This window comes from Hemiscyllium ocellatum, chromosome 9, assembly GCF_020745735.1.
Source record: "Hemiscyllium ocellatum isolate sHemOce1 chromosome 9, sHemOce1.pat.X.cur, whole genome shotgun sequence".
Lineage (NCBI taxonomy): Eukaryota > Metazoa > Chordata > Chondrichthyes > Orectolobiformes > Hemiscylliidae > Hemiscyllium > Hemiscyllium ocellatum.
In genome coordinates this window covers 47,684,672-47,709,983 of record NC_083409.1, presented here as the reverse complement: position 1 = coordinate 47,709,983, position 25,312 = coordinate 47,684,672, and the positions used below count along the sequence as shown (strand labels likewise).

The 25,312-nt window shown below is 41.5% G+C and overlaps 2 protein-coding genes across 2 annotated transcripts in view; one reads left to right on the top strand and one right to left on the bottom strand.

Annotated features, from left to right (window-relative positions):
* The window catches only part of zgc:110366 (uncharacterized protein LOC550476 homolog), a 117,412-nt gene extending 101,349 nt beyond the window's left edge, over positions 1-16,063 (bottom strand). Inside the window, exon 1 of the mRNA XM_060830240.1 lies at positions 15,919-16,063. Within this exon, the coding sequence (XP_060686223.1) occupies positions 15,919-15,994 (76 nt within the window). The 5' untranslated portion in view covers positions 15,995-16,063. The remainder of the gene's footprint in view (positions 1-15,918) is intronic.
* A 53-nt stretch (positions 16,064-16,116) lies between these two features.
* Positions 16,117-25,312, top strand: part of dph5 (diphthamide biosynthesis 5) — a 65,540-nt gene continuing 56,344 nt past the window's right edge. Inside the window, exon 1 of the mRNA XM_060830239.1 lies at positions 16,117-16,357. Within this exon, the coding sequence (XP_060686222.1) occupies positions 16,223-16,357 (135 nt within the window). The 5' untranslated portion in view covers positions 16,117-16,222. The remainder of the gene's footprint in view (positions 16,358-25,312) is intronic.

Here is a 25,312-nt window from a genome sequence, read left to right as displayed (position 1 = left end):
ACCCTGCAACTCTCAATCTCATCCATAAAAGCGGAAAGCAACTCAAATCTGTTGGACAAGTGAAAAGGTTGAGGCTTTGGCAACCTGAGTCTCCTGACCTGCAGTCACACTCTCCTGTCCATGAACACTAACTAAATCAGATAGTTCAAAGCTCAGAGGTGTGTCTGCCTCCTGATACGAAGAATCTGGATAACATTCCCCCTCCCTGATGTAGTGTCTTTAGTTCAGCCTCCGTCTGCGTTGAAGCTGCTCAAGTGTCAAACCTCTCTCATATGCTGTAACTATGACACAGCGCCTGTCTTAACCAGCTCCTTCTCCTGCAGCATGGTAAGAATCAATTCCAGATGGCAGAAAATATTTTAGGCAAAAACAACGGAACACATCCTTCTGTTCCCCCTGCTTAACTTGCTGAAATACATAACCCCAGCACTCTATTGTAAACCACATTCAAATTTATAGTCACATTAAGTTAACTAGTTTTATATGCTTTTGACACACCTCTATCTGACCATATAGAGGTTTATAAAATGAGAGGCATGGATAGAGTAAATAGACAAGGTTTTTTCCCTGGTGTGGAGAAATTCAGAACTAGAGAGCATAGATTTAGGGTGCGAGGGGAAAGATTTAAAACAGATCTAAGGGACAACCTTTTCACACAGTGGGTGGTATGTGTATGAAATGAGCTGCCAGAGGAAGTGGTGGAGGCCAGTACAATAACAACATTTAAAAGGCATCTGGATGGGTACATGAATAAGAAGGGTTGAAAGGGATATGGGCTAAATGCTGGCAAATGGGAGTAGATTAATTAAGGTTATCTGGTCGGCATGGACGAATTGGACCAAAGGGTCTGATTCTGTGCTGTACATCTCTATGACTATATGACTCGCTTAAATAAGGACCTGGTTTCAGCTGATTCTGAATTAAGCTGCTCTTTTACTGGAAACATCGAAATTATCCTGCATAATGCTGGAAACTGCAGAATTTAATTTAGTTTAGTTGACATAAAACTAAATTTGATCCTGTACAAAATAAAAAAATTAGATTTTCTTACCAATAATTGCATGCAGTCAGCCTGAGAATAATACCCATCAACCAGGAATGTCCTACACAAATGTTAACTTCCTAGAAATTTCCTAGTGCTCTACACTTAACTCTCTCTTTAAATACGTCTTCCCGGAGTGTTCTGCGACAGATGTGACCCCTTGGCAGATACAGAGACTTCACTGATGGACCTCTATTTTTAGTTCAAGTATGTACATTTGGATCAACACTACTAACAGTTTCTAAAACAATATTTGTAACAATTGACCAATGAGAGGAACACTCCAAACTTCCCTATGACAGCTTAAACTTAACTTAAATCTCTAACTGTGGTCTTCAGAATAGTCTAGGCACAAGACCATACTGCCAACCAATCAACTTTGCAGCCTTGGCAAACTGTAACTTGCGGTTTAGACTATAGGCTCTAGAATATTTAATCTTCAGGCCTTGTACAGTCTAATACAATTTAAACTTTACTGTTAAACTAATAAGCCAATGACGTGTCGATAATTATCTGTTTATCCCAGTTATATACACATTTGGCTTTAAGCAATTTTTTCATTTCGCTAATTGTTTAGTGGTTATCCAATCAAAATACACCTAGAGGGATCCCAAATTTTAATCTAGTCTGAACGATGTTTGTTGGATCTTAGCTGCGTCCCTGGATCAGAGCAAAGAAAAGTAGCCTAAATTCATGACTGCAATCCCATGGCCCATATAAATTACCAATGGGATCTATCAATGATATAGTTATAATGCATCTCTCCCTTCATTGAACAGCCCATCAATGACCATCAAATCAAATATAATACTTTGGGACCGTTAAATATTTTGGGAAAATAATGCAGTGTAGTTTAGGGAATTGTATACTCTTAGGGACAGGAGAAGATAATTGATGGAGAAAATGCATGTAGAAAAAAGAAAACAATTTGCCTGACAAAATCGATCTCACACCAAGACTCCTGCATTAAATTGAATGTTATTCTGAATTGTCATAATATATTGTTGGCTAAATTCCTGCTGTGACTTATTGTATAAATTATATAGGAATGCAGTAAACCACATGATGCACAAAGGTTTAGAAGTGGTTTCCTGAATATTTGCTATTAAGTCAGGATGAGGAAGTAATGCAAGGGTAATAGAATTTTTCTGTTTTAGTGGGCAGCTAATTAAATTTGGTCTCTATTGTGCAGCCAACCCATTTCAATCCCTTCCCCAATGTGGAGACGCAACACATCAAACTTTGTCTACAACTGTCCTTGCTGCTTCTTGAACCCCAGCATTGCACCTTGATGATACCCACTGTGTTCCTTTACATTCCTCCTTGGAGGCTTTGAGAGGACTCACATTCAGTGACACCCATCATCCCCCATAGACTACCATGTTTCCATACCTTGTACTGAATTCTGCCCATTCAAATTGAGTTTCTTCTATTACTGTCCTTATCATTGTCACTGCAAATGCCTTTGCTACCCCTTCCAGCCTTGAGTCCCCAACGTCCCCAAATTTAATATATCTGAAGTACACCATTATAATTTCAACAAAAATAATTATTTTCAAGCCTGAGATTTTTCAAAACTCATTTATACATATGCTGAAAAATGCTAGTGCTGAAGCGTAAATTGCACATGTCAAGGAGCCTACAGATAAGCATTGAGCCAAATGCCTTTCCTCAACCCACCATTAAGCTACGACCTTGGAAGAACATAGTATTGCACTGATGAAATAAACATTGTTCCATTTCGCACTTTAGTATCTTATAGTTTGATGCCCAACATTTTTGAGATAACACAAAAGCAAAATCTGGAAATCTAAAATAAGTACAGGAAAAGCGAAAGAAACACAGCAGATCACACAGCAATTGTGGGGAGAAATAAAGTTGATGTATCAGGTCTGATGATAGATCATCAACCTGAAACATTAACTTTGTTTTTAGAATAGAATCTTTACAGTGCGGAAACAGGCCCTTCGGCCCAACAAGTCCACACCAACCCTCCAAAGAGTATCCCACCCAAGCCCATTTCCATAACCTATTACTCTATATTTAACCCAGACTAATGCATCAACCTACAATCCCTGAGCACTGTGGGCAATTTATTATGGCTAATTCACCGATTGGTGGAGTAGCAGAAAGCATAAGGGACTCTCAAAGAATACAGAAGGATATGGATAGATTGGAGAGTTGGGTGGAAAGTGGCAGATGGAGTTCACAAATGTGAGGTGATGCATTTAGGCAAGTCTAATTCTAGAGCAAATTATATAATGAATGGAAGAGCCTTGGGAAAAGTTGATGGACAGAGAGATCTGGAAGTGCAGGTCCATTGTAACCGGAAGATTGCTGCACAGGTGGGTAGAGTGGTCAAGAAGTCATATAGTATGATTGCCTTCGTTGGATGGGGTACTGAGTATAAGAGCTGGCAAGTCATGTTAAAATTGGACAAAACGTTGGTTCGGCCGCATTTAAAATACTGTGTACAGTTCTGGTCGCCCCATTACCAAAAGGATGTGGACGCTTTGGAGAGGGTGCAGAGAAGGTTTACAAGGATATTGCCTGGAAGATGCTAGCTATGAAGAGAGGTTGAGTAGGTTAGGTTTGTTTTCATTAGAAAAAAGGAGATTGAGAGGGGACCTGAGTGAGGTTTACAAAATCATGAAGGGTGTAGACAGGGTAGATAGAAAAAAGCTTTTTCCCAGGGCGAAAGATTCAATAATGAGAGGTCACGCTTTCAAGGTGAGAGGTGAAAAGTTTAAGGGGGATACACACGGCAGGTACTTCACACAGAGAGTGGTAGGTGCCTGGAATGCGTTGCCAGCAGAGATGGTAGTGGCAGGCACGCCAGATTCATTTAAGATGCGTCTGGATAGATACATGAGGTGGGGAGCTGAGGGATACAGATGCTTAGGAATTGGGCGAAAGGTTTGGACAGTGGAATTGGATCGGCTCAGGCTTAGAGGGCCAAATGGCCTGTTCCTGGGCTATAAATTTTCTTTGTTCTTTGTTGTCTCAGTGCCATCAGTAATGTGCATTGTTCACACACAGTCCTGGGGCTTTAAAATGGTCAGTCTTCTGCTTGGGTGTCTCATGGTCAGGGGATCTGTTAAGTCATGTTTTAGGGCTGTTCATCAAAATTAATCAGAGGTCAGCAGTTAATACAGTCCTGAGGGTCAGTCTGTAGATCCTTTATGAGGATGCAAGGAGGGAGTCTTAGGGTTGGTGGGGGGAGCAATGACAATAAAAGTTGGGCACTCAAGGCTGGATGGGGTAGTAGGGGCATTTACAATGGTAGGGATAAGGACAGTAATAGAAATAACTCAAATTGAATGGGCAGAATTCAGAACAACGTAGGGAAGCATGGTAGGCTATGATGGATGATCGTTGTCACTGAAAGTGAGCCCTCTCATAGCCTCCAAGCAGGAATGTAAAGGAACACAGTGGATAATCATCAAGGTGCAATGCTGGGGTTCAAGAAGCAGCGAGGACAGTTGGAGTTGAAGTTCGATGTGTTGCGTCTCCACATTGGGGAATGGATTGAAATGGATTGTTGTAGTAGAATGAGAAAATACGGGACATCCTCATGTGTGTTTCTTTCGGTTGGGGGAGGTGGTTTACCTGGTGATTAGGTTCTGTCTCGTGCTGACAGGGTTCAGAGTGATCTGTGTGCCAGCAATAACTTTCACTTCTCCAGATGTCAAGTGCCCCTAGAAAATGGCTGGAACAATGCTCAGTGTGAGCAGAATTATTTGTCAGTTTATTGGCCATAAGTGTTGGATCTACACTTGCTGGATATCATGTAACTGTGCTGAAAGAAAACATGAATCAACTATTTGCAAAGAGCAGCTACATTGGATTTGCAATAATTGCACTGCCTATTTCATATGCATTCAAACTGCTAATCAAATGGTCCAAGGAGATTTGCCATTGGTGTTTGCAAAGTGAACATGGGCATCTCAATTATGTTGAAGTTAGCGACAATGATGGTACACTTGCTGAAAGAAACCACAATTTATGACACATCCAAGAGCCACACAAGTTCAAGGCCTCATCTAGCTCGCATGTCTAACAATTGTGCAGAATGCAGTGTGACGTTCAGCATTTGATGTGGGTGTAGGGTTAGCTGGTGGTGTTGTGCTACAGGTGTTCCTGCTGATATTGGGTGGTGCCTCAATAGGGCAATAGGCAGACTGCACAGGAAATAGAAATTTGAGGAAACACTTAGTAGAGCCCTAATCAGCAGCTAATAGAAATAAAATAACAGCACTAAATGCATTCAAAATTCCCATATTGCAATATCAATGCTATCTGAAATACTGACCCAATAGCTTTAGACTCATTAAACCCAAAACTCTGAGGAAAGTGATAGATTATTAACCAGATTGGCATAGTTTTAAACATAACAAACTAAAAATGCTAGTTTCGCAATCACAAGTCACTGGATTTATTTTATTCCTTTCATTTTCAATTGTAGTGCAGTGATTTATTACAGGAGGGAAAATGACCTAACATCTTACTGTCTTATTAAAAGTTGTTACCTTAGCATTGCAATCCTTTAACGCATGAAGTCATTTTAAAAGTAGTCTCAAGTTAGGAAGTGTGCCAAGCATGAATCAAATAGTTATGTTGATCCATTCCATTTTTTTTCATTTACATTTTTAAATAATACTTCAAGTTGTCTAGTTGTGTTGATTAGCATTAATAATGGTAGCAGCAAGAAATTATACAACTATAAAATAGATAGAAACAGAATTCATGTTGATTGAGGTAAAGGACAGACAGGAGGGTATTGACTGCACTATTCGGGATGCACTATAGACGAATGAATTGTAGAAAGGAGATGGAACGGAAAATATGCAGACATACATATAAAATGATTGATTGATTGTTTGTTGTCACATGTACTGAGATACAGTGAAAAGTGTTGGTTTGTGTGCTCAAGAGGCAGGTTGTATCACACGAAGTCTGTAAGCGTATTCAAACTCATATCTTCTGCCTGTCAAAGAGGGTAGAAGAGGTTATAACCAGGGTGGGAGGGGTCTGTGATTCTGTTGAATGCTTTCCTGAGGTGGCAGGAAGTATAGATGGAAGGCTTGTTTGCGTGATGGAATGGGTTGTGTTCACGACTTTCTGTAGTTTCTTGCAGTCTTGGGAAGAGCAGCAGCCATACCAAACTGTGATGCATCCAGATGGAATGCTTTCTATGGCATATCTATAAAAACTGGTAATCATCTTTGTGGACATAGTTAATTTCCTTAGCCTCTTGAAGAAGTAGAGACATGGTGCTTTCTTGACCATTGCATTAATGTGGGTGGACCAGGATAAACTGTTGGTGATCCCCACTCCCAGGAACTTTACAATCTTGGCCATCTCCATCTCAGCACTATTGATGCAGACAGTGGCGTGAAAAACACACTTTTAAACTAACTTCAAACAAACAAACAAGAAATTGGTGTGAAAAGGAGAAGAGAATTGAGATTGTCTTTAGTGTTCAACATTCCTTTTGAATCCTACTTTGAAACCCAAAAATAGCTCTTCACCTTGACTCACTAGTGAGCCTATCAGCAGCATGTACAGAGGATATCTAGCTTGTGATTGGAGGAATGGCTCCTCACCATTTGTTTCTATTCTACTTACAGGTGTAACTTTCTCCCATAGGTTGTCCCATGATTGAATTTTCCCGGGCAATGTGGGGCCATTTAGGGTGTATCTACCTCATGACCCATGTATTTCAGCATTGGTAGCTTGTTTGTAACTTCAGATCCACAGCAATGTGATTGACTTTCTGCTTTCTGAAATGGTCCCAAAAGCTCTTGACTCCATGGACAATGAGTGATGGACAACAAATGCTGACCTTATCAGTGAATCCCACACTCCATGAAACAAAATCTATAAAAGTCATGTTGCCTCTGTCTGTTTATCCTCCCCTCCTTCAATTCCTGAGCAGAACTAGTACTAATTAGCTCATTAGATACAATACAATAAAAAACTGATGAAAACAAGCATAACCTCTGATTATATCCCAAATGTCAGTTCCCAGCTGATTTTTAGAAATTAGTACTTTTGTGCAATAAACAGTTTGTGTGCCTCTGTAACCTAATGAGGAACACATCAACTTGCAGTATCGCAAGTGCGATGTCTGGAAATTGCAGTGCAGCATCATTGTCTCAGCATTGGCTGTTATTCAGACTGTAAATCCAAATTATGGATTATTCCAGCCCCAGCACTCACCTGCAGCTGAAACAGGAAATAAGAAAGTGAGCTTGGAGAAGAAATGGTACAGGCAGTTTGGTAAAGACCGGGGTGAAGGGGATGTGGGCCATAAGCTTTGACAAATTCTGTGTGAAATATGGTTTTAAATTCGTTTCAGGTTTTCCCTGGAGTTCAAGATTTTTAAGGTGCAACAGGAGGTACTGCGAGTAGAAAATTACATTTTTCTTTTCTATTCTAAAATATACTTCTTTTAAAAAGTGATGCCATTTTGCATTATAAAGGAACTTAGCAATATAAAGTATTTCAACTTACAGGCTATAATGTTTTTGGAACGTCTAGCTTTCACACTGGTTCCTATGCAGAAACCATGCTTCATGTGAGGTTGTTTCACATAAAGTCACAATTTTCAGGAACCCAACCACAACTTCAAGTGAGGACTTATTATACAACATATTTTTAGCAACAGGGAGTCAAACATAGTCTACTCTCATTTTGCAACATTAATTAAACATTCTTTTTATTTCTTATCTACGACCTCATAATGACTGAATAGCTCAACTGCTGAATTTACTTCCAGATATCTTGAGCTTTCCCTGCCTATCAAATTTAATTATCTCTCCATCAGCCCAAAAATAAATCAAAATCTCTGACAATCTTCAACTGCATCTCACAATTCATTTTATGACAAAGATTTGTGCATTCAATATACCATGCCTCCTCACTTCTTCCCAATAATCAGTACCCATTGCCTCCTCTCCTTCAGCAAATCCCTTACCACCTCTAGATTTTATTTTGAGCTTTTTAAATATCCAATCTACTGCAAGCTAGGTTGAATTACATGTAAATTATATCTTAAGGTTTTCCAACATCCATTTGAAAATTATACCTTTAAAAAGGAAGTTCACTTAAAATGAGCCTCAAGTGCTGGTAAGATAACCTGAGTTAATATTGTAAAGCTACACTAAAAAACTTAAAAATCACACAATACCAGGTTATAGTTCAATAGGTTTAATTGGAAGCACACTAGCTTTCAGAGCGACGCTCCTTCATCAGGTGACTATCACCTGATGAAGGAGCGTCGCTCCAAAAGCTAGTGTGCTTCCAATTAAACCTGTTGGACTATAACCTGGTGTTGTGTGATTTTTAATTTTGTACACCCCAGTCCAACACTGGCATCTCCAAATCATGACCTAAAAAACTGTGTGAAGTTAAACCATTTACACTGCTAACACCTCTAGTTCCTGTTTCCACATTGTGGTGTTATTACCTACGTCAAGACATGCAGGTGTTCTTCACAGAGTGGTACAAAATTCATGAAATTCACAGTTTGAAATGAAGATGAGATATGACCAGAGGATGAATATGCTAGTGCCGATGAGATAAGGAAGAAACTTGGTTGGAGAATGCATTAGTGTGCACAAGACATATCAGCATAAGATTCATTAATCTTAGGTAGGAAAATACCCAAATCTACAATTGCCTCCTTTATCAAAGCTTCAGTGACCCTTTTACAAACAAGGCACTGCAAGCAACATCACACTAGAATGTTTGCTGAAGATAAAAGATTTGGTTTGATAAAAACGTCTTTTAAGTGCAACTTTCTGAAAAGCTCCTGACTGCACATATCCTGGAATATCACAAAAAGTACTGAAGGTACACAATATTCCAATCAGTATCTGAAACTGATGCAGCCGATGAGAGTGGGCATTGCCTTACTCCTGTTGGAGCTCACATCGGTTCATGACACAAGACCTGCCCTAACCAGTGTATATTTTCAAGACTGGTACAAAGATAATGTACAATATTAATTTTACCAATTTTCTTTATCTGGTGTGATTTATTTCCTATAATCTGCACTCCTATAAAACAAGGACACTTTTATTTGTTTTTTCTTAATTAGACAGGGGGCATGTGTTTTTACCCAAGTGTGAAACAGATACAGAGGTGAATATTTCAGATGTGGACCTTGCATCTTTCAGAAGATTAATTTATCTTTCCCTTTTAGACAAACAAACTATGCCTTACCATTAAGTTATACTGTCTGCCTTTGAACCTACATGAACCGAATCACGTAGGAAGTTATTTTTTCACACAATGAGCAGGTAGTAGCTAGGGTGGTGTCAAACATGTGTAAAAGACATGAAAAGGTAATTTAGGACGTTTGATACTTATTTCAGCCTTTATCAAAATACAGAGAACTAAATTTAATAATCAAACACCAAAAACTGAGAAACAACATTTTTCATTATTGACTTAGTGGCTAATTGTGAATCTGAAAGTCTCAAAGGTGACCTAATTGGAGCTGTAGTGCGGCTGGGCCTTTGGAAGAAAGCTTATCAGACTTTGTACAATCGAGGGAAGTTTTGAAAGTTGCGAAAGTGCTACAATTGACAGGACAGGCAGAGGTGAGAAAACTGAAGAGTTTTTTTTATTTGAGGTGACATAGAGGGTTTGTTGAAAAAAAATAACTGAGGCACCACATCTGGGCGCAGAAGTGAAAGTGCATGCCTGCTGATGCCAGAAAAGCCTGAAGACAGTGAAGTGGCAGCCGTTACAGAGGGTTCTTGTTTTGGTGAGAAAAGGCTGCAGCAGCATGAAAATTGTCTCACTCAAAATGCAGAGTGCCATTCCTGCAAGAACACAGGACATTTTAAAATTACTTTTTGCAGCAAAAAGAATCAAACTGAAACACAGCAAAAACTCACCAAGTCAATTAAGAGACCAAAGAGCTTAAAAGCAATTAGATTTTTGGGTGAAATAAAATAATCCAAGGGAAAAAAAACTAGTACAGGAAGACAGAAAATATTAATGAAGAAGTGGAGTCTTATACTTTTTGACATCAAGATATTTTCACACGACAGCCAAAAGATAAAACTCAGAAAGCAGATAAGAAATATGTGCAAATTCATAATTTTATCCTAAAGGGTGGCCTCACGTTTTCAATTATCCCATTCTCACACAATACCATGAGTAGCAAAGGCATCTTAATGTCATAGATGACATCTTAATCCACAACAAAAGACCAGACTTGTAGCTCAGGTTGAGGTTCTGAATGTAAGTTTGCTTGCTGAGCTGTAAGGTACGTTTTCAGATGCTTCGTCATCATACTAGGTAACATCATCAGTGAGCCTCTGGTGAAGCGCTGGTGTTATGTCCCACTTTCTATTTATGTGTTTAGGTTTCCTTGGGTTGGTGATGTCATCCGGAGGCTCACTGATGATGTTACCTAGTATGGTGACGAAACGTCCGAAAATGAACTTTCCAGCTCAGCGAGCAAACTTACATCCAAAAGACCAGTCATTTCAAAAGTCCTTAAACATTCTTCAATAGATACATCAATGGCACTTGGGAATTACAAAGTATCATACCCTGTGTGGTGGCCAGGAATTTCACAAACATTAGAGGAGATGATCTTGAATTGTAATATCTGCGCTAAGCTATACGATATCAAGAACAAGAACACCATTTATGAATTCTTATTTCCATATGAGTGCTGGGAAAACCATGACTGTTTGAACTTAAAAGAAGAATATTTATCATTGTTGACCATTACTTAAGAATGTTTGAGGTTAAATATATGTATGAACTGGGATTGAAAGTTGTTATCACCTTACTCAAGGAAACTTTTGCAATGTCTGGTATCCCTGATATAGTTGTTTCTAATAATGGCCCATAGTTTGCTAATGAATGTTTCAAACAGTTGTGGAGTTTATGGGTCTATAGATAACACCAGCTCGCCTACAAACACACACGAAAGAACAGAATGGCTGAGAAGGTTGTGAAAACAATTAAAGCTGACCTCAAGGTAAATGAGGACTTTGATTTATCATTACTGAGTTTCATGCCACACCATTGTAACACAGTCTCCCCTCCCCTCCCCAGACAAACGTCTGACAAGCAGACCACTACACAGTCACAGGTCTCCCAAATATAGAGTTACAAACAAATATAGATTGGAAATTTACAAAAGGAAGGTACAGTAAGCCAAAGTAAGCCAAAGCCATAACCAACATAGAGAGTTTGTGCTTTACCAGAGCACCAAACTGGAAAGTAGGTATGAATCCAGGATCAGAATCAAAACGGCACAACCCTAGAGAAAACTTCGTAACTGACATCATATCGCATGGAGACAGAAAATAGTGCCGTCAGTAAGAAATCTCAGGATCTTTGATTATCATGAAAAAGAGACCCTCAGGGAATGGATCAGCTATCCTGAAATCCAGGAGATCAACTTCAAAATGAAGATGAAATTCTCTGATGGTTCAAAGTGTTTCACAGAGTACACACAAAATCTTCAAGAAAGATATTACCAGGGTTAAAGGGTTTGAATTAGAGGAAGAGCTTGAATAGGCTGAGATTTTTTCCCCTGGAGCTTCAGAGATTGAGGGATGACCTTATAAAAGTTTTTAAAGTCCTGAGGGGCATGGATAGGATGAACAGTCAAGGTTTTTTCCCCAGGGTAGGCAAGTCCAAAATTAGAGGGCATAGGTTTAAGTTGACATGGGAAAGATCTAAAAGCGAACTAAGGGGCAACTTTTTCATGCAGTGGATGGTGTGTGTATGTAATGAGTGGTGGAGGTAGGTACAATTACAAAATTTAAAAAGCATCTGGATGGATATATGAATAGGAAGGATTTAGAGGGAGATGGGCCAAATGCTGGCAACTGGGACTAAATTAATTTAGGATACTGGTCAGCATGGATGAGTGAAACCAAAGGGTCTGTTACTGTGCCATATATCTCAATGACTCTAGATCCTGAATCACCACCACCACAAAAACAGAAAGCAAGATCAAGGTGATTAATGAAACCACCATAGTTCTCACATCTGAGAGCCAGAGATGAGATAAAGATTTGAGGGGAGGTGGGTGATAGACGCTCACAAATGTAAGTAGTCACTCCACAAGCAAACTTACAGATTACATGATACCAGACTCTGGAGAAAGATGATGCCATGAGCACTCTTGTGCTAAATTTAAGTGTGTAAATAATTAGCAGCATGTTAAATGAAAGAGTAATCTTACCAACAGCCCAGACTCAGCTGTCTCTCCAGTTCCCTACCCATGAGTATTTTCTAAAATGCCCCAGCATGATATTAGAATCCCAGCCTTTCCTCTGCTGAAGAAGTGTGCCTGGCTGCAGCTACTCAGACTGCATGGATTGGTTGGCGTGGTAATTGGACACACTGAGGAGCACACATGAGACAGAGAGTGTGATACACAGTATGTTCAGAGAGTGTAGGAGTCTTCAATAGCTATTCCCCCCTCAAACAAGTATACCATTTTGGATACTGATGGGGATGAATAGCCTCTCAAGGGAAAATAACAGCAGCAGCAGCCAGGTCTTTGGCACCATAACTGGCTTTGCTGTAAAGCAGTGTTTGTCAAAGTCCAAATAAGCAATTGTGATAGGGGACTCTCTGGTCTGGACTTTCTATGGCTGAGAGTGAGATTCCAGGATTGTGCCAAGCTGGCGCCAGGGTCAAAGATGTCTTGGACCAATTGCAGCAATTTCTCAAAGGCGAATGGGAGCAGCCAGAGCTCATTGTACACATTGGAACAAACAGCAAAGGGATGAGGTCCTGCAGAGTTAACATAGGAAGCAGGAAAACAAGCAGGACCTCAATAGTAGTAATCTCTGGATTATTCCTGGTGCCATGTGCTAGTGAAAGTAGGAATAGGAGGATAGGGCAGATGAATGTGTGGCTGAGGAGCTGGTGCAGGGGGCAGGAATTCAGAATTTTGGATCATTGGGATCTGTTCTGGGGCAGAGGTGACCTGTACAAGAGGAACCTGAACTGGACAGGAGCAATATCTTGGTGGGGAGATTTGCTAGAACTACTTGGGATGGTTTAAACTAATCTGGAAGGAGGTGGGAGTGGTTGGGGAACCTAAACAGTAGTGAGACAAAAGAAAAGATTGAGGCTAGTATTAAAGTTAAAGGGAGCAAGTTAAAGAGACAAGGCAGACAAGAGTATGGCAGGGAATAAGGAAAGACTGATGAATTAAACTGCAATTGTTTCAATGCAAGAGGTCTGACAGATAAGGCAGATGAACTCAGAGCATGGATGAATGCACGGGACTGAAATATCATAGTTATTACAGAAACATAGCTGAAGGAGGGACAAAACTGGCAGCTCAGTGTTCCAGTGTACAGATTCTATAGGAAGGATAGAATGGGAAGCAAGAGAGGAGGGGGAGTGGTGTTTTTCATTAGGGAAAACATTACGCAGTACTTAGGGAGGTTATTCCGCAGGGATCGTCCAGTGAGGCTATATAGGTAGAACTACGAAATAAGAAGAGGATGATCACTTTGATGCGATTGTATATAAGCCCTCCAATAGTCAGCAGGAAATTGGGGAGCAAATATGTAGGGAGATTGCAGATAGCTGTTCGAATAATAGGGTTGTAACAGGTAGAGGATTTTAACTTTCCAAACATAGACCGGGACTGCATTGCATTAAAGGCTTGGATTGGGAGGGATTTGTTAAGTGTATTCAAGAAACTGTTCTTAATCAATATGTAGTTCGCTCTACTACAGAAGGGGCAAAACTCAACCTCCTCTCGAGAAATAAGGCAAGCCAGGTGACGGAGATGTTAGTTAAGGTGCACTTTGGGACCAGTGACCATATTATTATAGTTTTGAAATAGTAATGAAAAAGGTTAGGTCTGGTCCTCAAGTTAAAGTTCTAAATTGGGCAAGGCAAATTTTGATGGTATTAGACAGGAACATTTAAAAGTTAACTGGGCGAGCCAGAAAAAGAGGTGACTGGTCAAGTGGGATGTTTTCAAAAGTGAGATGAGAGTTCAGGGCCTGCATGTTCCTATTGGGTGATGGGCAAGGCTGGCAGGAGTAGGGATTACCGAATGACTCAAGATATTGAGCGTCTGGTCAAGAAAAAGGAGGCATATATCAGACATTGGCCACTGGCATCAAGTGAATCTCTTGAGGAGTACAGGAGGTGTAGCAATAACTTAAGAGGGAAATCAGGAGGGCAAAAAGAGACATGAGATAGTTTTGGCAGATAAGGTAAAGGAGAATCCAGAAATATTCTGCAAATATTGTAAGGGCAAAAGAGTCAGTATGAAGAAAATAGAGCCTCTGAAAGATCCACAAGGTTATCAATTTATGAAAACAAAGAAGATGGGTGAGATACGAAACAAATATTTCTTGTCAATATTTACTGTGGAGAAAGACATAGAAGTGAGGGAACTCAAGAAAGTAAACAACGATGTCTTGAAAAGAGTCCACATTACAGAAAAGGAAAAATCCTTGAGACCTGATCATGTGTATCCCAGGACATTATTGGAAGCTACGGAAGAAATTGCGGGATGCTCTATTATCAATAACCAGGGATGAGGTGCTGGAAGACTGGAGGGTGGCTAGTGACATTATTTAAGAAAGGCTTCGAGGAAAAACCAGGGAACTATGGATTGGTGAGCCTCACGTCAGTGATGGGTAAGTTATTCAGGAGGTTCAGAGAGTCAGGACTTCCATGTATTTGGAAAGACAAGGCCTGATTAGGGTTAGCCTTGCATGTGGGAAATTGTGTCTGACAAATTTGATTGAGTTGTTTGAAGAGGTGACGAAGAAGACAGTGTGGTAGACCATGTCTGCATGAATTTTAGCAAGAACTTTGACATGATTCTGCCTGGTAGACTGGTTAGTAAGGTTAGATCACATGGGATCCAGGGAGAGCTAGGCAACTGGATATAAAATTAGCTTGATGCTTGGAGACAGAAGGTGGTGGTTGAGTGTTGTTTTTTTTGTATTGATTTGGACCCCTTGGAAGAGCCACTGGGGACTTTAATTTATATCCTGTACTATCCCTGTCCCAGATGGAGTCAGTGTGAGGGAGTTTTGTTTTTAATTAAACTAGAGGGTGTAGGTATAAAGTGAGAAGGGTAAGATTTAAACATGACCTGAGAGGCAATGTTTTTACACAGAGAGTGGTGCATTTATGAAATGAGCTGCCAGAGGAAATTGTAGAGGCAGCATGGTTCCAAAATTTAAAACATTTGGATAGGTATATAAATAAGAAAGGTTTAGTAGGACATGGGGCACATGCAGGCAAATGGGACTAGTTCAGTTTAGGAAACCTAGTCAGCATGGACAAGTTGGATCAAAGGGACTGTTTCCAACCTGTGTATCTTTATAACTGACTCTATGGTTTTTGGTTTAGCTTGGGAATATGGCCGACAGGGACTGGTTGGGAACAAAGGGTCTGTTTCTGTGCTGTATGACTGTATGACTTTATGAATCTACTCATCCAAATTGAACAATATTTGCAAAAAAAATTTGGTATCATTGGTACTTGGATGGGGGACTTCAATCAACAAGAGTGTTTTACATAATTATTTCTGAAGCTGGTCGAGTTCTAAAGGAGACATACTGGGCCTGTAACAGACGGTAAGACATTTGTCAAGAGGAATGGCCTTTAAATTCTGCTCTTCACCCACATCTCGTGAACGAATAGGAAGAATATTAGTAATCAGGTGCTATGCAACATCAGGACTGGTGTTTATTTTGTAGGGTTAGGTACTTCAATTAAGGTCACATATTTAAGCCGGGCTGCAGGAATGATTTGATCAGTGTTTGGTGTGAGAGACAGTTTGGAGTTTGATCAGGTTAGTGAGTGAGTCAGTCTGCAATCAGACACATTCAGTAACTCACCAAGACCGAGTATTGGGATTTTCAACCCATTCACGAGCTCCACACTCGGAATGCTAGGCCCCGCAAACGTATCCATCCCCAGATTTACACTTGATTAATAATAGATCATTTACTCTCTGCCCAGCAGGAATCCACCTCTGGAGAGACAACGTCGTAAAAAAGTCGCAAAGTGCTGGCGGGCGGAAAGCGGCGTGCCGTAAACCGGGGTGTTGTTGCCATGGCGATGGCGGCCTATTGCTGTGTGGGCGACGTTGGCACCGACAGTTACAGTTAACGGTGTTTGTGTAGTTGTAGCTGACGGAGAATGTTGTATTTGATCGGCCTGGGCCTGGGGGACGCCCGGGACATAACAGTGAAAGGTTTGGAGATTGTGCGGAGTTGCAGCCGGGTCTACCTGGAGGCCTACACCTCCCTCCTGACTGTCGGCAAGGAAGTGCTGGTAGGTTTGCCCAGTACAGCCAGCAAATCCACATCATTCCTCACGCACTACTTCCACTGAGCTAAATGCAGTGTTCCCATGGTGTACTGTGAGCAAGTGATCCCAATATAAGACGATTAAAACACACTGACGGGTTATCTTTCACTGCACGTATTTCCATAAAGGGCCAACGATGATGGGAATTGTACTTTGCACCATCTCTGCATTCATCACAAGGTTCCGTCTGGGAGAATGCTAACCGTAAAATATATACATTGTTCACGTTAGTAAAGGAACATTTTATTTAAAAAAAAGTATCCACGTTAAGAAAGGCCACATTGTTGCTTTGACTGATTTTTAGTTTTTGCAGTCCTAGAGATATACAGCATGAAAACAGGCCTTTTGGTCCTATGTATCCATGTTGACCAGGTTCTCTAAACTGAACAAGTCTTATTTGCCTCCATCTGGCCAATATCCTTCTCAAACTTTCCTATCCTTGTACCTGTCCAAAGGTCATAGAGTCAAAGAATCATGCAGCACGGAAACAGACCGTTCAGTCCAACTGAACCATCCTGACCAGAAATCCTAAATTAATCAAATCCCATTTGCCAGCACTTGGCCCATATCCCTCTAAACCCTTCTTATTCATGTACCCATTCAGATGTCTTTTAAATGTTGTAATTGTACCAGCCTTCCTCTTCCTTTTACACGACTCTTTGTGTGAATAAGTTACCACTTAATTCCCTTTTAAATCTTTCCCCTTCCATCTTAAACTGTGTCTTCTAGTTCTGTACTCCCCCAAACCCCAGGGAAAAGACCTTGTCTATTTATCCTACCTGTGGCCCACATGATTTTATAAACCTCTATAAGGTCAGCCCTCAGTCTCTGATACTCCAGGGGAAAACAGCATCAGCCGATTCAGTCTCTCCCTTTGACTCAAACCCTCCAATCTTGGCAACATCCTTGTAAATCTTTTCTGAACCCTTTCAAGTTTCACAACATCCTTATTTTAGGAGGAAGACCAGAATTGCACTCAATATTTGGAACTGGCTTGAAGGTAGAAGACAGAAAGTGGTGGTAGAGGGTTGATTTTCAGACTGGAGGCCGTGATCAGTGGTGTGCCACAAGGGTGGGTTTTGGTCCACTGCATTTTGTCATTCCAAGGTCTCTTTGTTCAGCAACACCCCCAAGTCCTGCTCTGATTTGCCATTCCATTTTAGATAAATTCACATTTATCTAAATTAAACACCACCTGCTGCTCCTCAGCCCATTAGCCTATCTGATCAAGTTGGACTCTGAGGGAACCTCCTTCGCTGTCCGCTACACCTCCAATTTTGGTGTCATTTGCAAACTTACTAACTATACCTCCTAGGTTCACATCCAAATCATTTATATAAATGGTGAAAAGCAGTGGACCCTACTCCAGTCCTTGTGGCACACCATGGTCACAGGCCTCCTGTCTGAAAGTAACCCTCTACCTTCAAGCCAGTTCTGTATCCAAATGGCTAGTTCTCCCTGTATTCCATATGATCTAACTTTGCTAATCAGTCTATCATGAGGAACCATGTCGAACGCCTTACTGAAATCCATTTGGATCAATTCCACTATTCTGCCCTCATTAGTCCTCTTTGTTACTTCTTAAAAAAACTCACCCAGGTTGGTGAGACATGATTTCCCCTGCACAAAGCCATTTTGACTATCCCTAATCAGTCCTTGCCTTTCGAAACACATGTAAATCCTGTCCCTCAGAATTCCCTCCAACAATGTGTCAGGCTCACCGATGTCTAGTTCTCTGGCTTTTCCTTACCACCTTTCTTAAATAGTGGCACCATGTTAGCTAACCTTCAGCCTTCTGGCACCTCACCGTGACTATTGATGATCCAAATATCTCAACAAGAGGCCCAATAATCACTTCCCACAGAATTCTAGTGTACACCTGATCATGTCCTGGGGATTTATCCAGCTTTAAGCATTTTAAGACATCTAGCACCACCTCCCCTAAATGTTTAATTGTACACACCTCTACCACTTTCTCTGGCAACTTGTGGGTGGCACAGTGGTGCCTCACCACTGCTGCCTCACAGCGCCAGAGACCCGGGTTCAATTCCCACCTAAGGCAACTTTCTGTGTGGAGTTTACACATTCTCCCGAGTCTGCGTGGGTTTGCTCCGGTTTCCTCCCACAATCCAAAAATGTGCAGGTTAGGTGAATTGGCCATGCCAAATTGCCCGTAGTGTTAGGTGAAGGGGTAAATGTAGGGGAATAGGTCTGGGTGGGTTGTACTTCCGTGGCTTGTTGTGGACTTGTTGGGCCGAACGGCCTGTTTCCACACTAAGTAATCTAATCTAATCTAATATATGTACCACCCTCTGTATGACAAGTTACCCCTTCAGGTCCCTTTTAAATCTTGCCTCTCTCATCTTTAACTTATGCCTTCCAGTTTTGGACTTCCCTTCCTTGGAGAAAACACCTTGGCTATTCAGCTTATATATACCACTTGAGATTTTACAAATCTCGATAAGGTTTACAATCCTCTTACACTCCAGCTAAAAAGGTCCCAGTCTATCTAGCCTCTCCTTAGAACTCAAACCTTCCAATCTTGGTAACATCCTTGTAAATCTTTTTTAGCATTCTTCCTCTATAAGGGTGTTAGAATTGTATTCAGTACCCCAATTGTGACCTCATCAATGTCTGAAAAGCTGTAACATGACGTCCCAACTCTTATACTTGGTGCTCTGACCAATGAAGGTGAGTGTGCCAAAGGCTTCTTCACCATCCTTTCTACCTGTGATAATACTTCCAAGAACCTATGTACTCCTTGGTGTCTCTGTTTGACAACACTCCCCATGGCTCCACCATTAATTGTGTAAGTCCTATCCTCATTTGTCTTACCAAAGTGCAACTTGTCAGCATTTATCTGAATTAGACTCTCATCTGTGATTCTTCGGCCCTCTGGCCAAATGATAAAGATGTCAGAAACAGAAAGGGATAAAATGAAGTATTTCCAAAACTGTAGTATGCAAGGAATTTTTAAAAAATCAAAGTACAAATCTGACCTGGAGGTTCAGAAAAATGGAAAGAGTAACTGAAAGCATCATGTAGTTTATAAATCTGAGATATAAGATTAACCCTCAATTTGATTAATTCATTAAAGGAAAGCACTAGGCGAACATTTGTTGTCGTCCCTAGCTGTCTTGGAGAAGGTGCTGATCTGCTGCCTTCTTGAACTGCTGCAGACCCTTGGTGTATGGTCAATCACAATACTCGTAGGAATTGTGATCCAGAATGTTGTCTTTAAGTGTGAGAAACAACAACAATGAAAATCCAAATCAAGAAGGTGAAGCTCTTATGCATTTGCTTCCTGACCTGTTTAGAGTCATAGAGTCATACTGCATAGAAATAGACCCTTCTGGTCCAATCAGTCCACACCCACCATGTTCCCAAATTAAACCAAGCCCACCAGCCTGTTCTTGGCCCACCTCTTTCCAAACCTTACCTGTCATGAATTTATCCAATTATATTTTAAATGTTGTTACTATACCTACATCTCGATTTTCTCTGGCAGTTCATTCCGCACTCGAACTTTTCTCGATGTAAAAAACGTTGCCCCTCGTGTCATTTTTAAATCTTTCTCCTCTCATCTTAAAATAAGTCCCTTAGTTTTGAACTCCCCCTTCCTAGGGAAAACAACCCTGTCGTTCACCTTCTCTATGTCAGTCATGATTTTATAAACTTCAGTAAAGTCATCTGTCAACCTCCTTTGCTCCAGTGAAAGAAGTCCTAGCCTTTCCAGTTTATTTTTATATGTCAAACCCTCCACTCCTGGTAAATATTTTCTGAACCCTCACCAGTTTAATAATAGCCTTCTGATAACAGGGTGAGTAGAATGTACTCCAGAACATCCTGTATAACCTCAATATGACATTCCAGCTCCTCTACTCAAAGGTCTGTGTAATGAAAGCAAACATGATAAACACCTTCTTAACCACTTTGGTGAGTTGCTGCACTCCATCTTGTAGATGGAATACACTGCAGCCATGTAAATTGATTGTGAAAGGAGTGAACTTTGAAGGTCATGGTTGGGCTGTCAGTCAAGGGAACTGTTTAGAATGGTGTCAGAAATCTTGGTTGGTTTTACATCCATTCAGGCAAGTGAAGGGTATTCCATCACACTCTTGACTTGTGCTTTGTAGATGGTGGACTGGTATTTGAGTGGTAATTGCTGAATGATTCCTAGCCCCTGACTTTCTCTTGTGGCCATAGTATTTGTATAGCTGGTCCAGTTTGTTTTCTGGTCATTGCTAAACCCCATTGATGATCATTGATTGTAGGGATTTGGTGATTATAATGCCATTGAATGTCAAGAATGATGGTTGGAGATGGTCATTGTTTGGCCCTTGTGTGGCTGAAAGTAACTTGTTGCTTATCAGCCCAAGCATGGGTATTGTCCGAGTTTGCAGTATTTAGATACTGACTGCTTCGATATCTGAGAAGTTGCAAGTGCTGTGCATTGTGCAATCATTGGCAAACAATCCCATTTCGGATCTTGTGATAAAAGGATGTTCATTGGTGAAGTAGCTGTAAATACTTGAGGCTGAAGCACAATTCTTAAGAACTCATGCAGTGATGATCTAGGCTGAGATGATTGACCACCAATCATCATGATCATCCTTTTATAATGGGTATGGTTCCAACCAACAGAATTTTCCCCTTGATTCTCATTGACTCCAGTTTTGCTAGGGTTTCTTGAAGCCATTCTCAGTTGAATGTTGTTCTACGTCAACAACCCTTTCCATCACTGATGATTGAGAGTGGTCTGATGAAATCGTGATGGCCAGATTGGATTTGTCCATTTTTTTAAACATACCAGTTTAATTTTCAGCTTTGGTGAGTAGCTGCCAGTAATGTAGCTGTATTGGAAAAGCTTAGTTAGGGATGTGCTAATTCTGGAGCACATCAGTTCTATTGTAGAGATATTGTCAGGGTCTGTGGACTTTTGAAGTGTCCAGTTTGTTGAACTATTTCATAATATCATGCAGAGTGTACCGAACTTATTGAAGACTGGAATAAAACAAAGAACTGCAATACTCAAGAACTGCAAGTGCTGCTATACCTGATGAGTTTCTCCAGCAATTTCTGATGTTATTGCGGTTGAAGATTGGTATCTGTGATGCTGGGAACCTCAAGAAGAGGCTGAGATAAATCATTCACTGGGCATCTCTGGCTCAAGATGGAGACAACTACAGATGGGGAAAAATGTATAATGTCTTTTACGTAGATGTGCTAGACTCCTCCATCTTTGAGAATGGACATTTGTAGAGTCTCCACATCCTGTAAATTGTTTAATTGCCCACCACAGTTCTTGAATAGATACAGCAGTACTGCTGAACTTAAATCTGCTTTATTGATTGTGGCAAGCCATCCTGTGTTGTCGTGTCGCCAGGCTGACATACTCGGGAACCTCGATTATCCGAATGTGATGGGCGGGCACTATTTCGTTCGGATAATCAATTATTCAATTAATCGATTAAATGCCTTTCTGCTCCTCGTTCAGGTGACTACAGCAGCACACAGAGCGCGAGGCCCTGCTCCCAAAATCATCCCCACCCCCAAAACCGTCTCCCCGCCTCCAACACCACGCCCCTGCTCCAACAGCATCCAACACTGCCCCCCGACCCCAACCCTGTCCAACACTGCTCCCCCTTCCCAACACCACCTCCCACTCCCAACCCCGACCAACACTGCGCCCCCACCCCCTGCCCCTGTCCAGCACCGCCCCCCCCGCCCCCAACCCCGGCCAATGCCACACCCCCTTCCCCAAACCCGCGCCCCGCACCCAACCCCATGCAACACCGCCCCCACCCCCACTCCCAAAACTGCCCCTCGCTCCCAACCCCATGCAGGACCGTCTCCCCTGGCTCCAAACCCCGTCCAACACCGCCTCCCGCTCCAATCTTGCCCCGCTCCCTCCCAGGGGCAGCTGGACTGGGCATCAACAACCAAGATTGCTGCTGCTGCCTTTGTGGGGTAAATCTCCAAATAGCACGTGCACACAACCTTTTGACAGATTCCACCTTTACCCTGTAGCGGACAATGTTAGAGACCTTATCTAGGGTCGGGGGGGTTTAGGGTTCACGCCTGTGTAGAACTCCAAGGAAAATGTGGAGCGAGAGAGAGCGCGGGCAGACAGTCATTTGAAGACGGTGCCTCTTTAATCACTGTAAACAAAAGACACGGTCACTGTTGGAAACACGTCTTTGATGTAATGTTTCCACTGGGACCTCGAGATATCCTTCGGATAATCTGATTTTTGGGTAATTGGTATTCGGATAATCGAGTTCCTCGATATAATTTTTATGAATGTCTGATGCTACTCCTGGCATGCTCTCCGAATTTTCTATTGAACCAAAGTCGAACTTGCAGCTTGGTGGTAATAGTGGAGTGGGGAAAGTCCAAATCGTGAGGTTATGGATTATGGTTGAATACAATTCACTTATTCGTGGTGGCCCACAACACCTCATGGTTGCTTATTTCTGAGTTGTGAGAGCTGTTTGAAGTCTGTCCCAATTAGCATGGTTGTGATGCCACAAAACGCTATGGATGAAATCCGTATTGTAAAGATGAAACTGTCAGCACAAGGACTGAGGTGGCCACTCTTACCAGTACTGTAATGAACAAAAACATCTGTGACAGGTATATTCATAACTCAGAGAAATAAAGTAGAGATTTTCCTCTTAGTGATTCCCTCACTATTTGCTACAGATCCATTAACTTCTTTGTCCTTTTGGACTTGACGAACACAGTCAATAGTGGGGCTACCAAGCCATTCTTGGTGATTGACATTGAAGTCCTTCACTCAGAATACATTTTGTGACAAAGCCACACTCAGTGCTGCTTCCCAATTTTATCAGTCTGATTTTTAATCACTCTGAATGAGAGAGAGAGAGAGAGGTAGGTGGTAGCCAGTTAGAGGTTTTCGTGCCCATATTACACCTGATACCATGAGACTTAATGGGACCCAGAATCAATGATGTGGACTCCCAGACTTGTGATTTGTATACCACTGTACTGCCTCCTCTGGTGGAATAGGACATACTCAGGGGTGCTGATGGTGATATTTGGGACATTGTAAGGGTATAAATCCACAAGTGACTATGCCAGGCAGTTGTTTAACTAGATAGCTCTTAAAATTTGGGCACACACCCCCAGTGTTGGTAAGGAAGAATATGGAGGGTCCACAGTGTTTTGTTTACCTTTGTTGTTTCAGGTGCCTTGATGCTACCAGATGGTCTGACTGCTTTTATTTCTTTGGTTAGACTTCATTGCAGTTCAATACAACCAAGTGGGGATAGAAGGGGAGGCAAGAGATGAGGGGGGAGTGGCATTTTTGATAAGGGATAGTATTACAGCTGTGCTGAGGGAGGATATTCCTGGAAATACATCCAGGGAAGTTATTTGGATGGAACTGAGAAATAAGAAAGGGATGATAACCTTATTGAGATTGTATTATAGTCCTGCTAATAGTCAGAGGAAAATTGAGAAACAAACTTGTAAGGAGATCTCAGCTATCTGCAAGAATAATAGGGTGGTTATGGTAGGGGATTTTAACTTTCCAAACATAAACTGGGACTGCCTTAGTGTTAAGAGTTTAGATGGAGAGGAATTTGTTAAGTGTGTACAAGCTGAAAATGTGTTGCTGGTTAAAGTGCAGCAAGTCAGGCAGCATCCAAGGAACAGGAAATTCGACGTTTTGGGTACAAGCCCTTCATCAGGAATTACAGTGTTACAAGACAATTTTCTGATTCAGTATGTGGATGTACCTACTGGAGAAGGTGCAGAACATAGAACAATACAGCGCAGAACAGGCCCTTCGACCCTCGATGTTGCGCCAATCTGTGAACTATTCTCAGTTCATCCCCCTACACTATCCCAAAATCATCCATGTGCTTATCTAAGGATTGTTTAAATCTCCCTAATGTGACTGAGTTGACTACATTAGCAGGTAGGGCATTCCACGCCCTTACCACTCTCTGCATAAAGAACATTCCTCTGACATCTGTCTTAAATCTATCACCTCTCAATTTGTAGCTATGCACTCTCGTACAAGCTGACGTCATCATCCTAAGAGAAAGTATTTCACTGTCTACCCTGTCTAATCCTCTGATCATCTTCCATGTCTCTATCAAATCCCCCCCTTAGCTTTATTGTTTCCAATGAGAACCGAAGCAAGTCTCTCAGCCTTTCCTCATAAGACCTTCCCTCCCAACCAAGCAACATTCTGGTTCTGTAATGGGGCGACCAGAACTGTACACAGTATTCCAAGTGTGGCTGCACCAGCGTTTTGTATAGTTGCAGCATGATATTGCGGTTCCGGAGCTCAATCCCTCTACCAATGAAACCTAACATACTGTGTGCCTTCTTCACAGCACTATCCACCTCGGTGGCAACTTTCAGGGATCTATGCACATGGACTCCAAGATCCTTCTGCACATCCACAGTACCAATACCTTTCCATTGACCCAGTACTCTGCCTTCCGATTATTCTTGCCAAAGTGCATCACCTCACATATAGCTGCATTCAAGTCCATTTGCCACATCTCAGCCCAATTCTGCAGTTTATCCAAGTCCCCCTGCAACCTGTAACATTCTTCCAAACTGTCAACTCCACCGACTTTAGTGTTGTCTATAAATTTACTAGTCCATCCACCTATGCCTGCGTTCAAGTCATTTACAAAAATGACAAACAGCAGTGGCCCCAAAACAGATCCATGTGGCACACCATGAGTAACTGGACTCCAGACTGAATATTTTCCATCTACCATCACTCGCTGCCTTCTTCCAGAAAGCCAATTTCTAATCCAAACTGCTAAATCACCCTCAATTCCATGTCTCTGCATTTTCTCCATTAGCCTACCATGTGGGACCTTATCAAAGGCTTTACTGAAGTCCATGTATACGACGTCAACTGCCCTACCC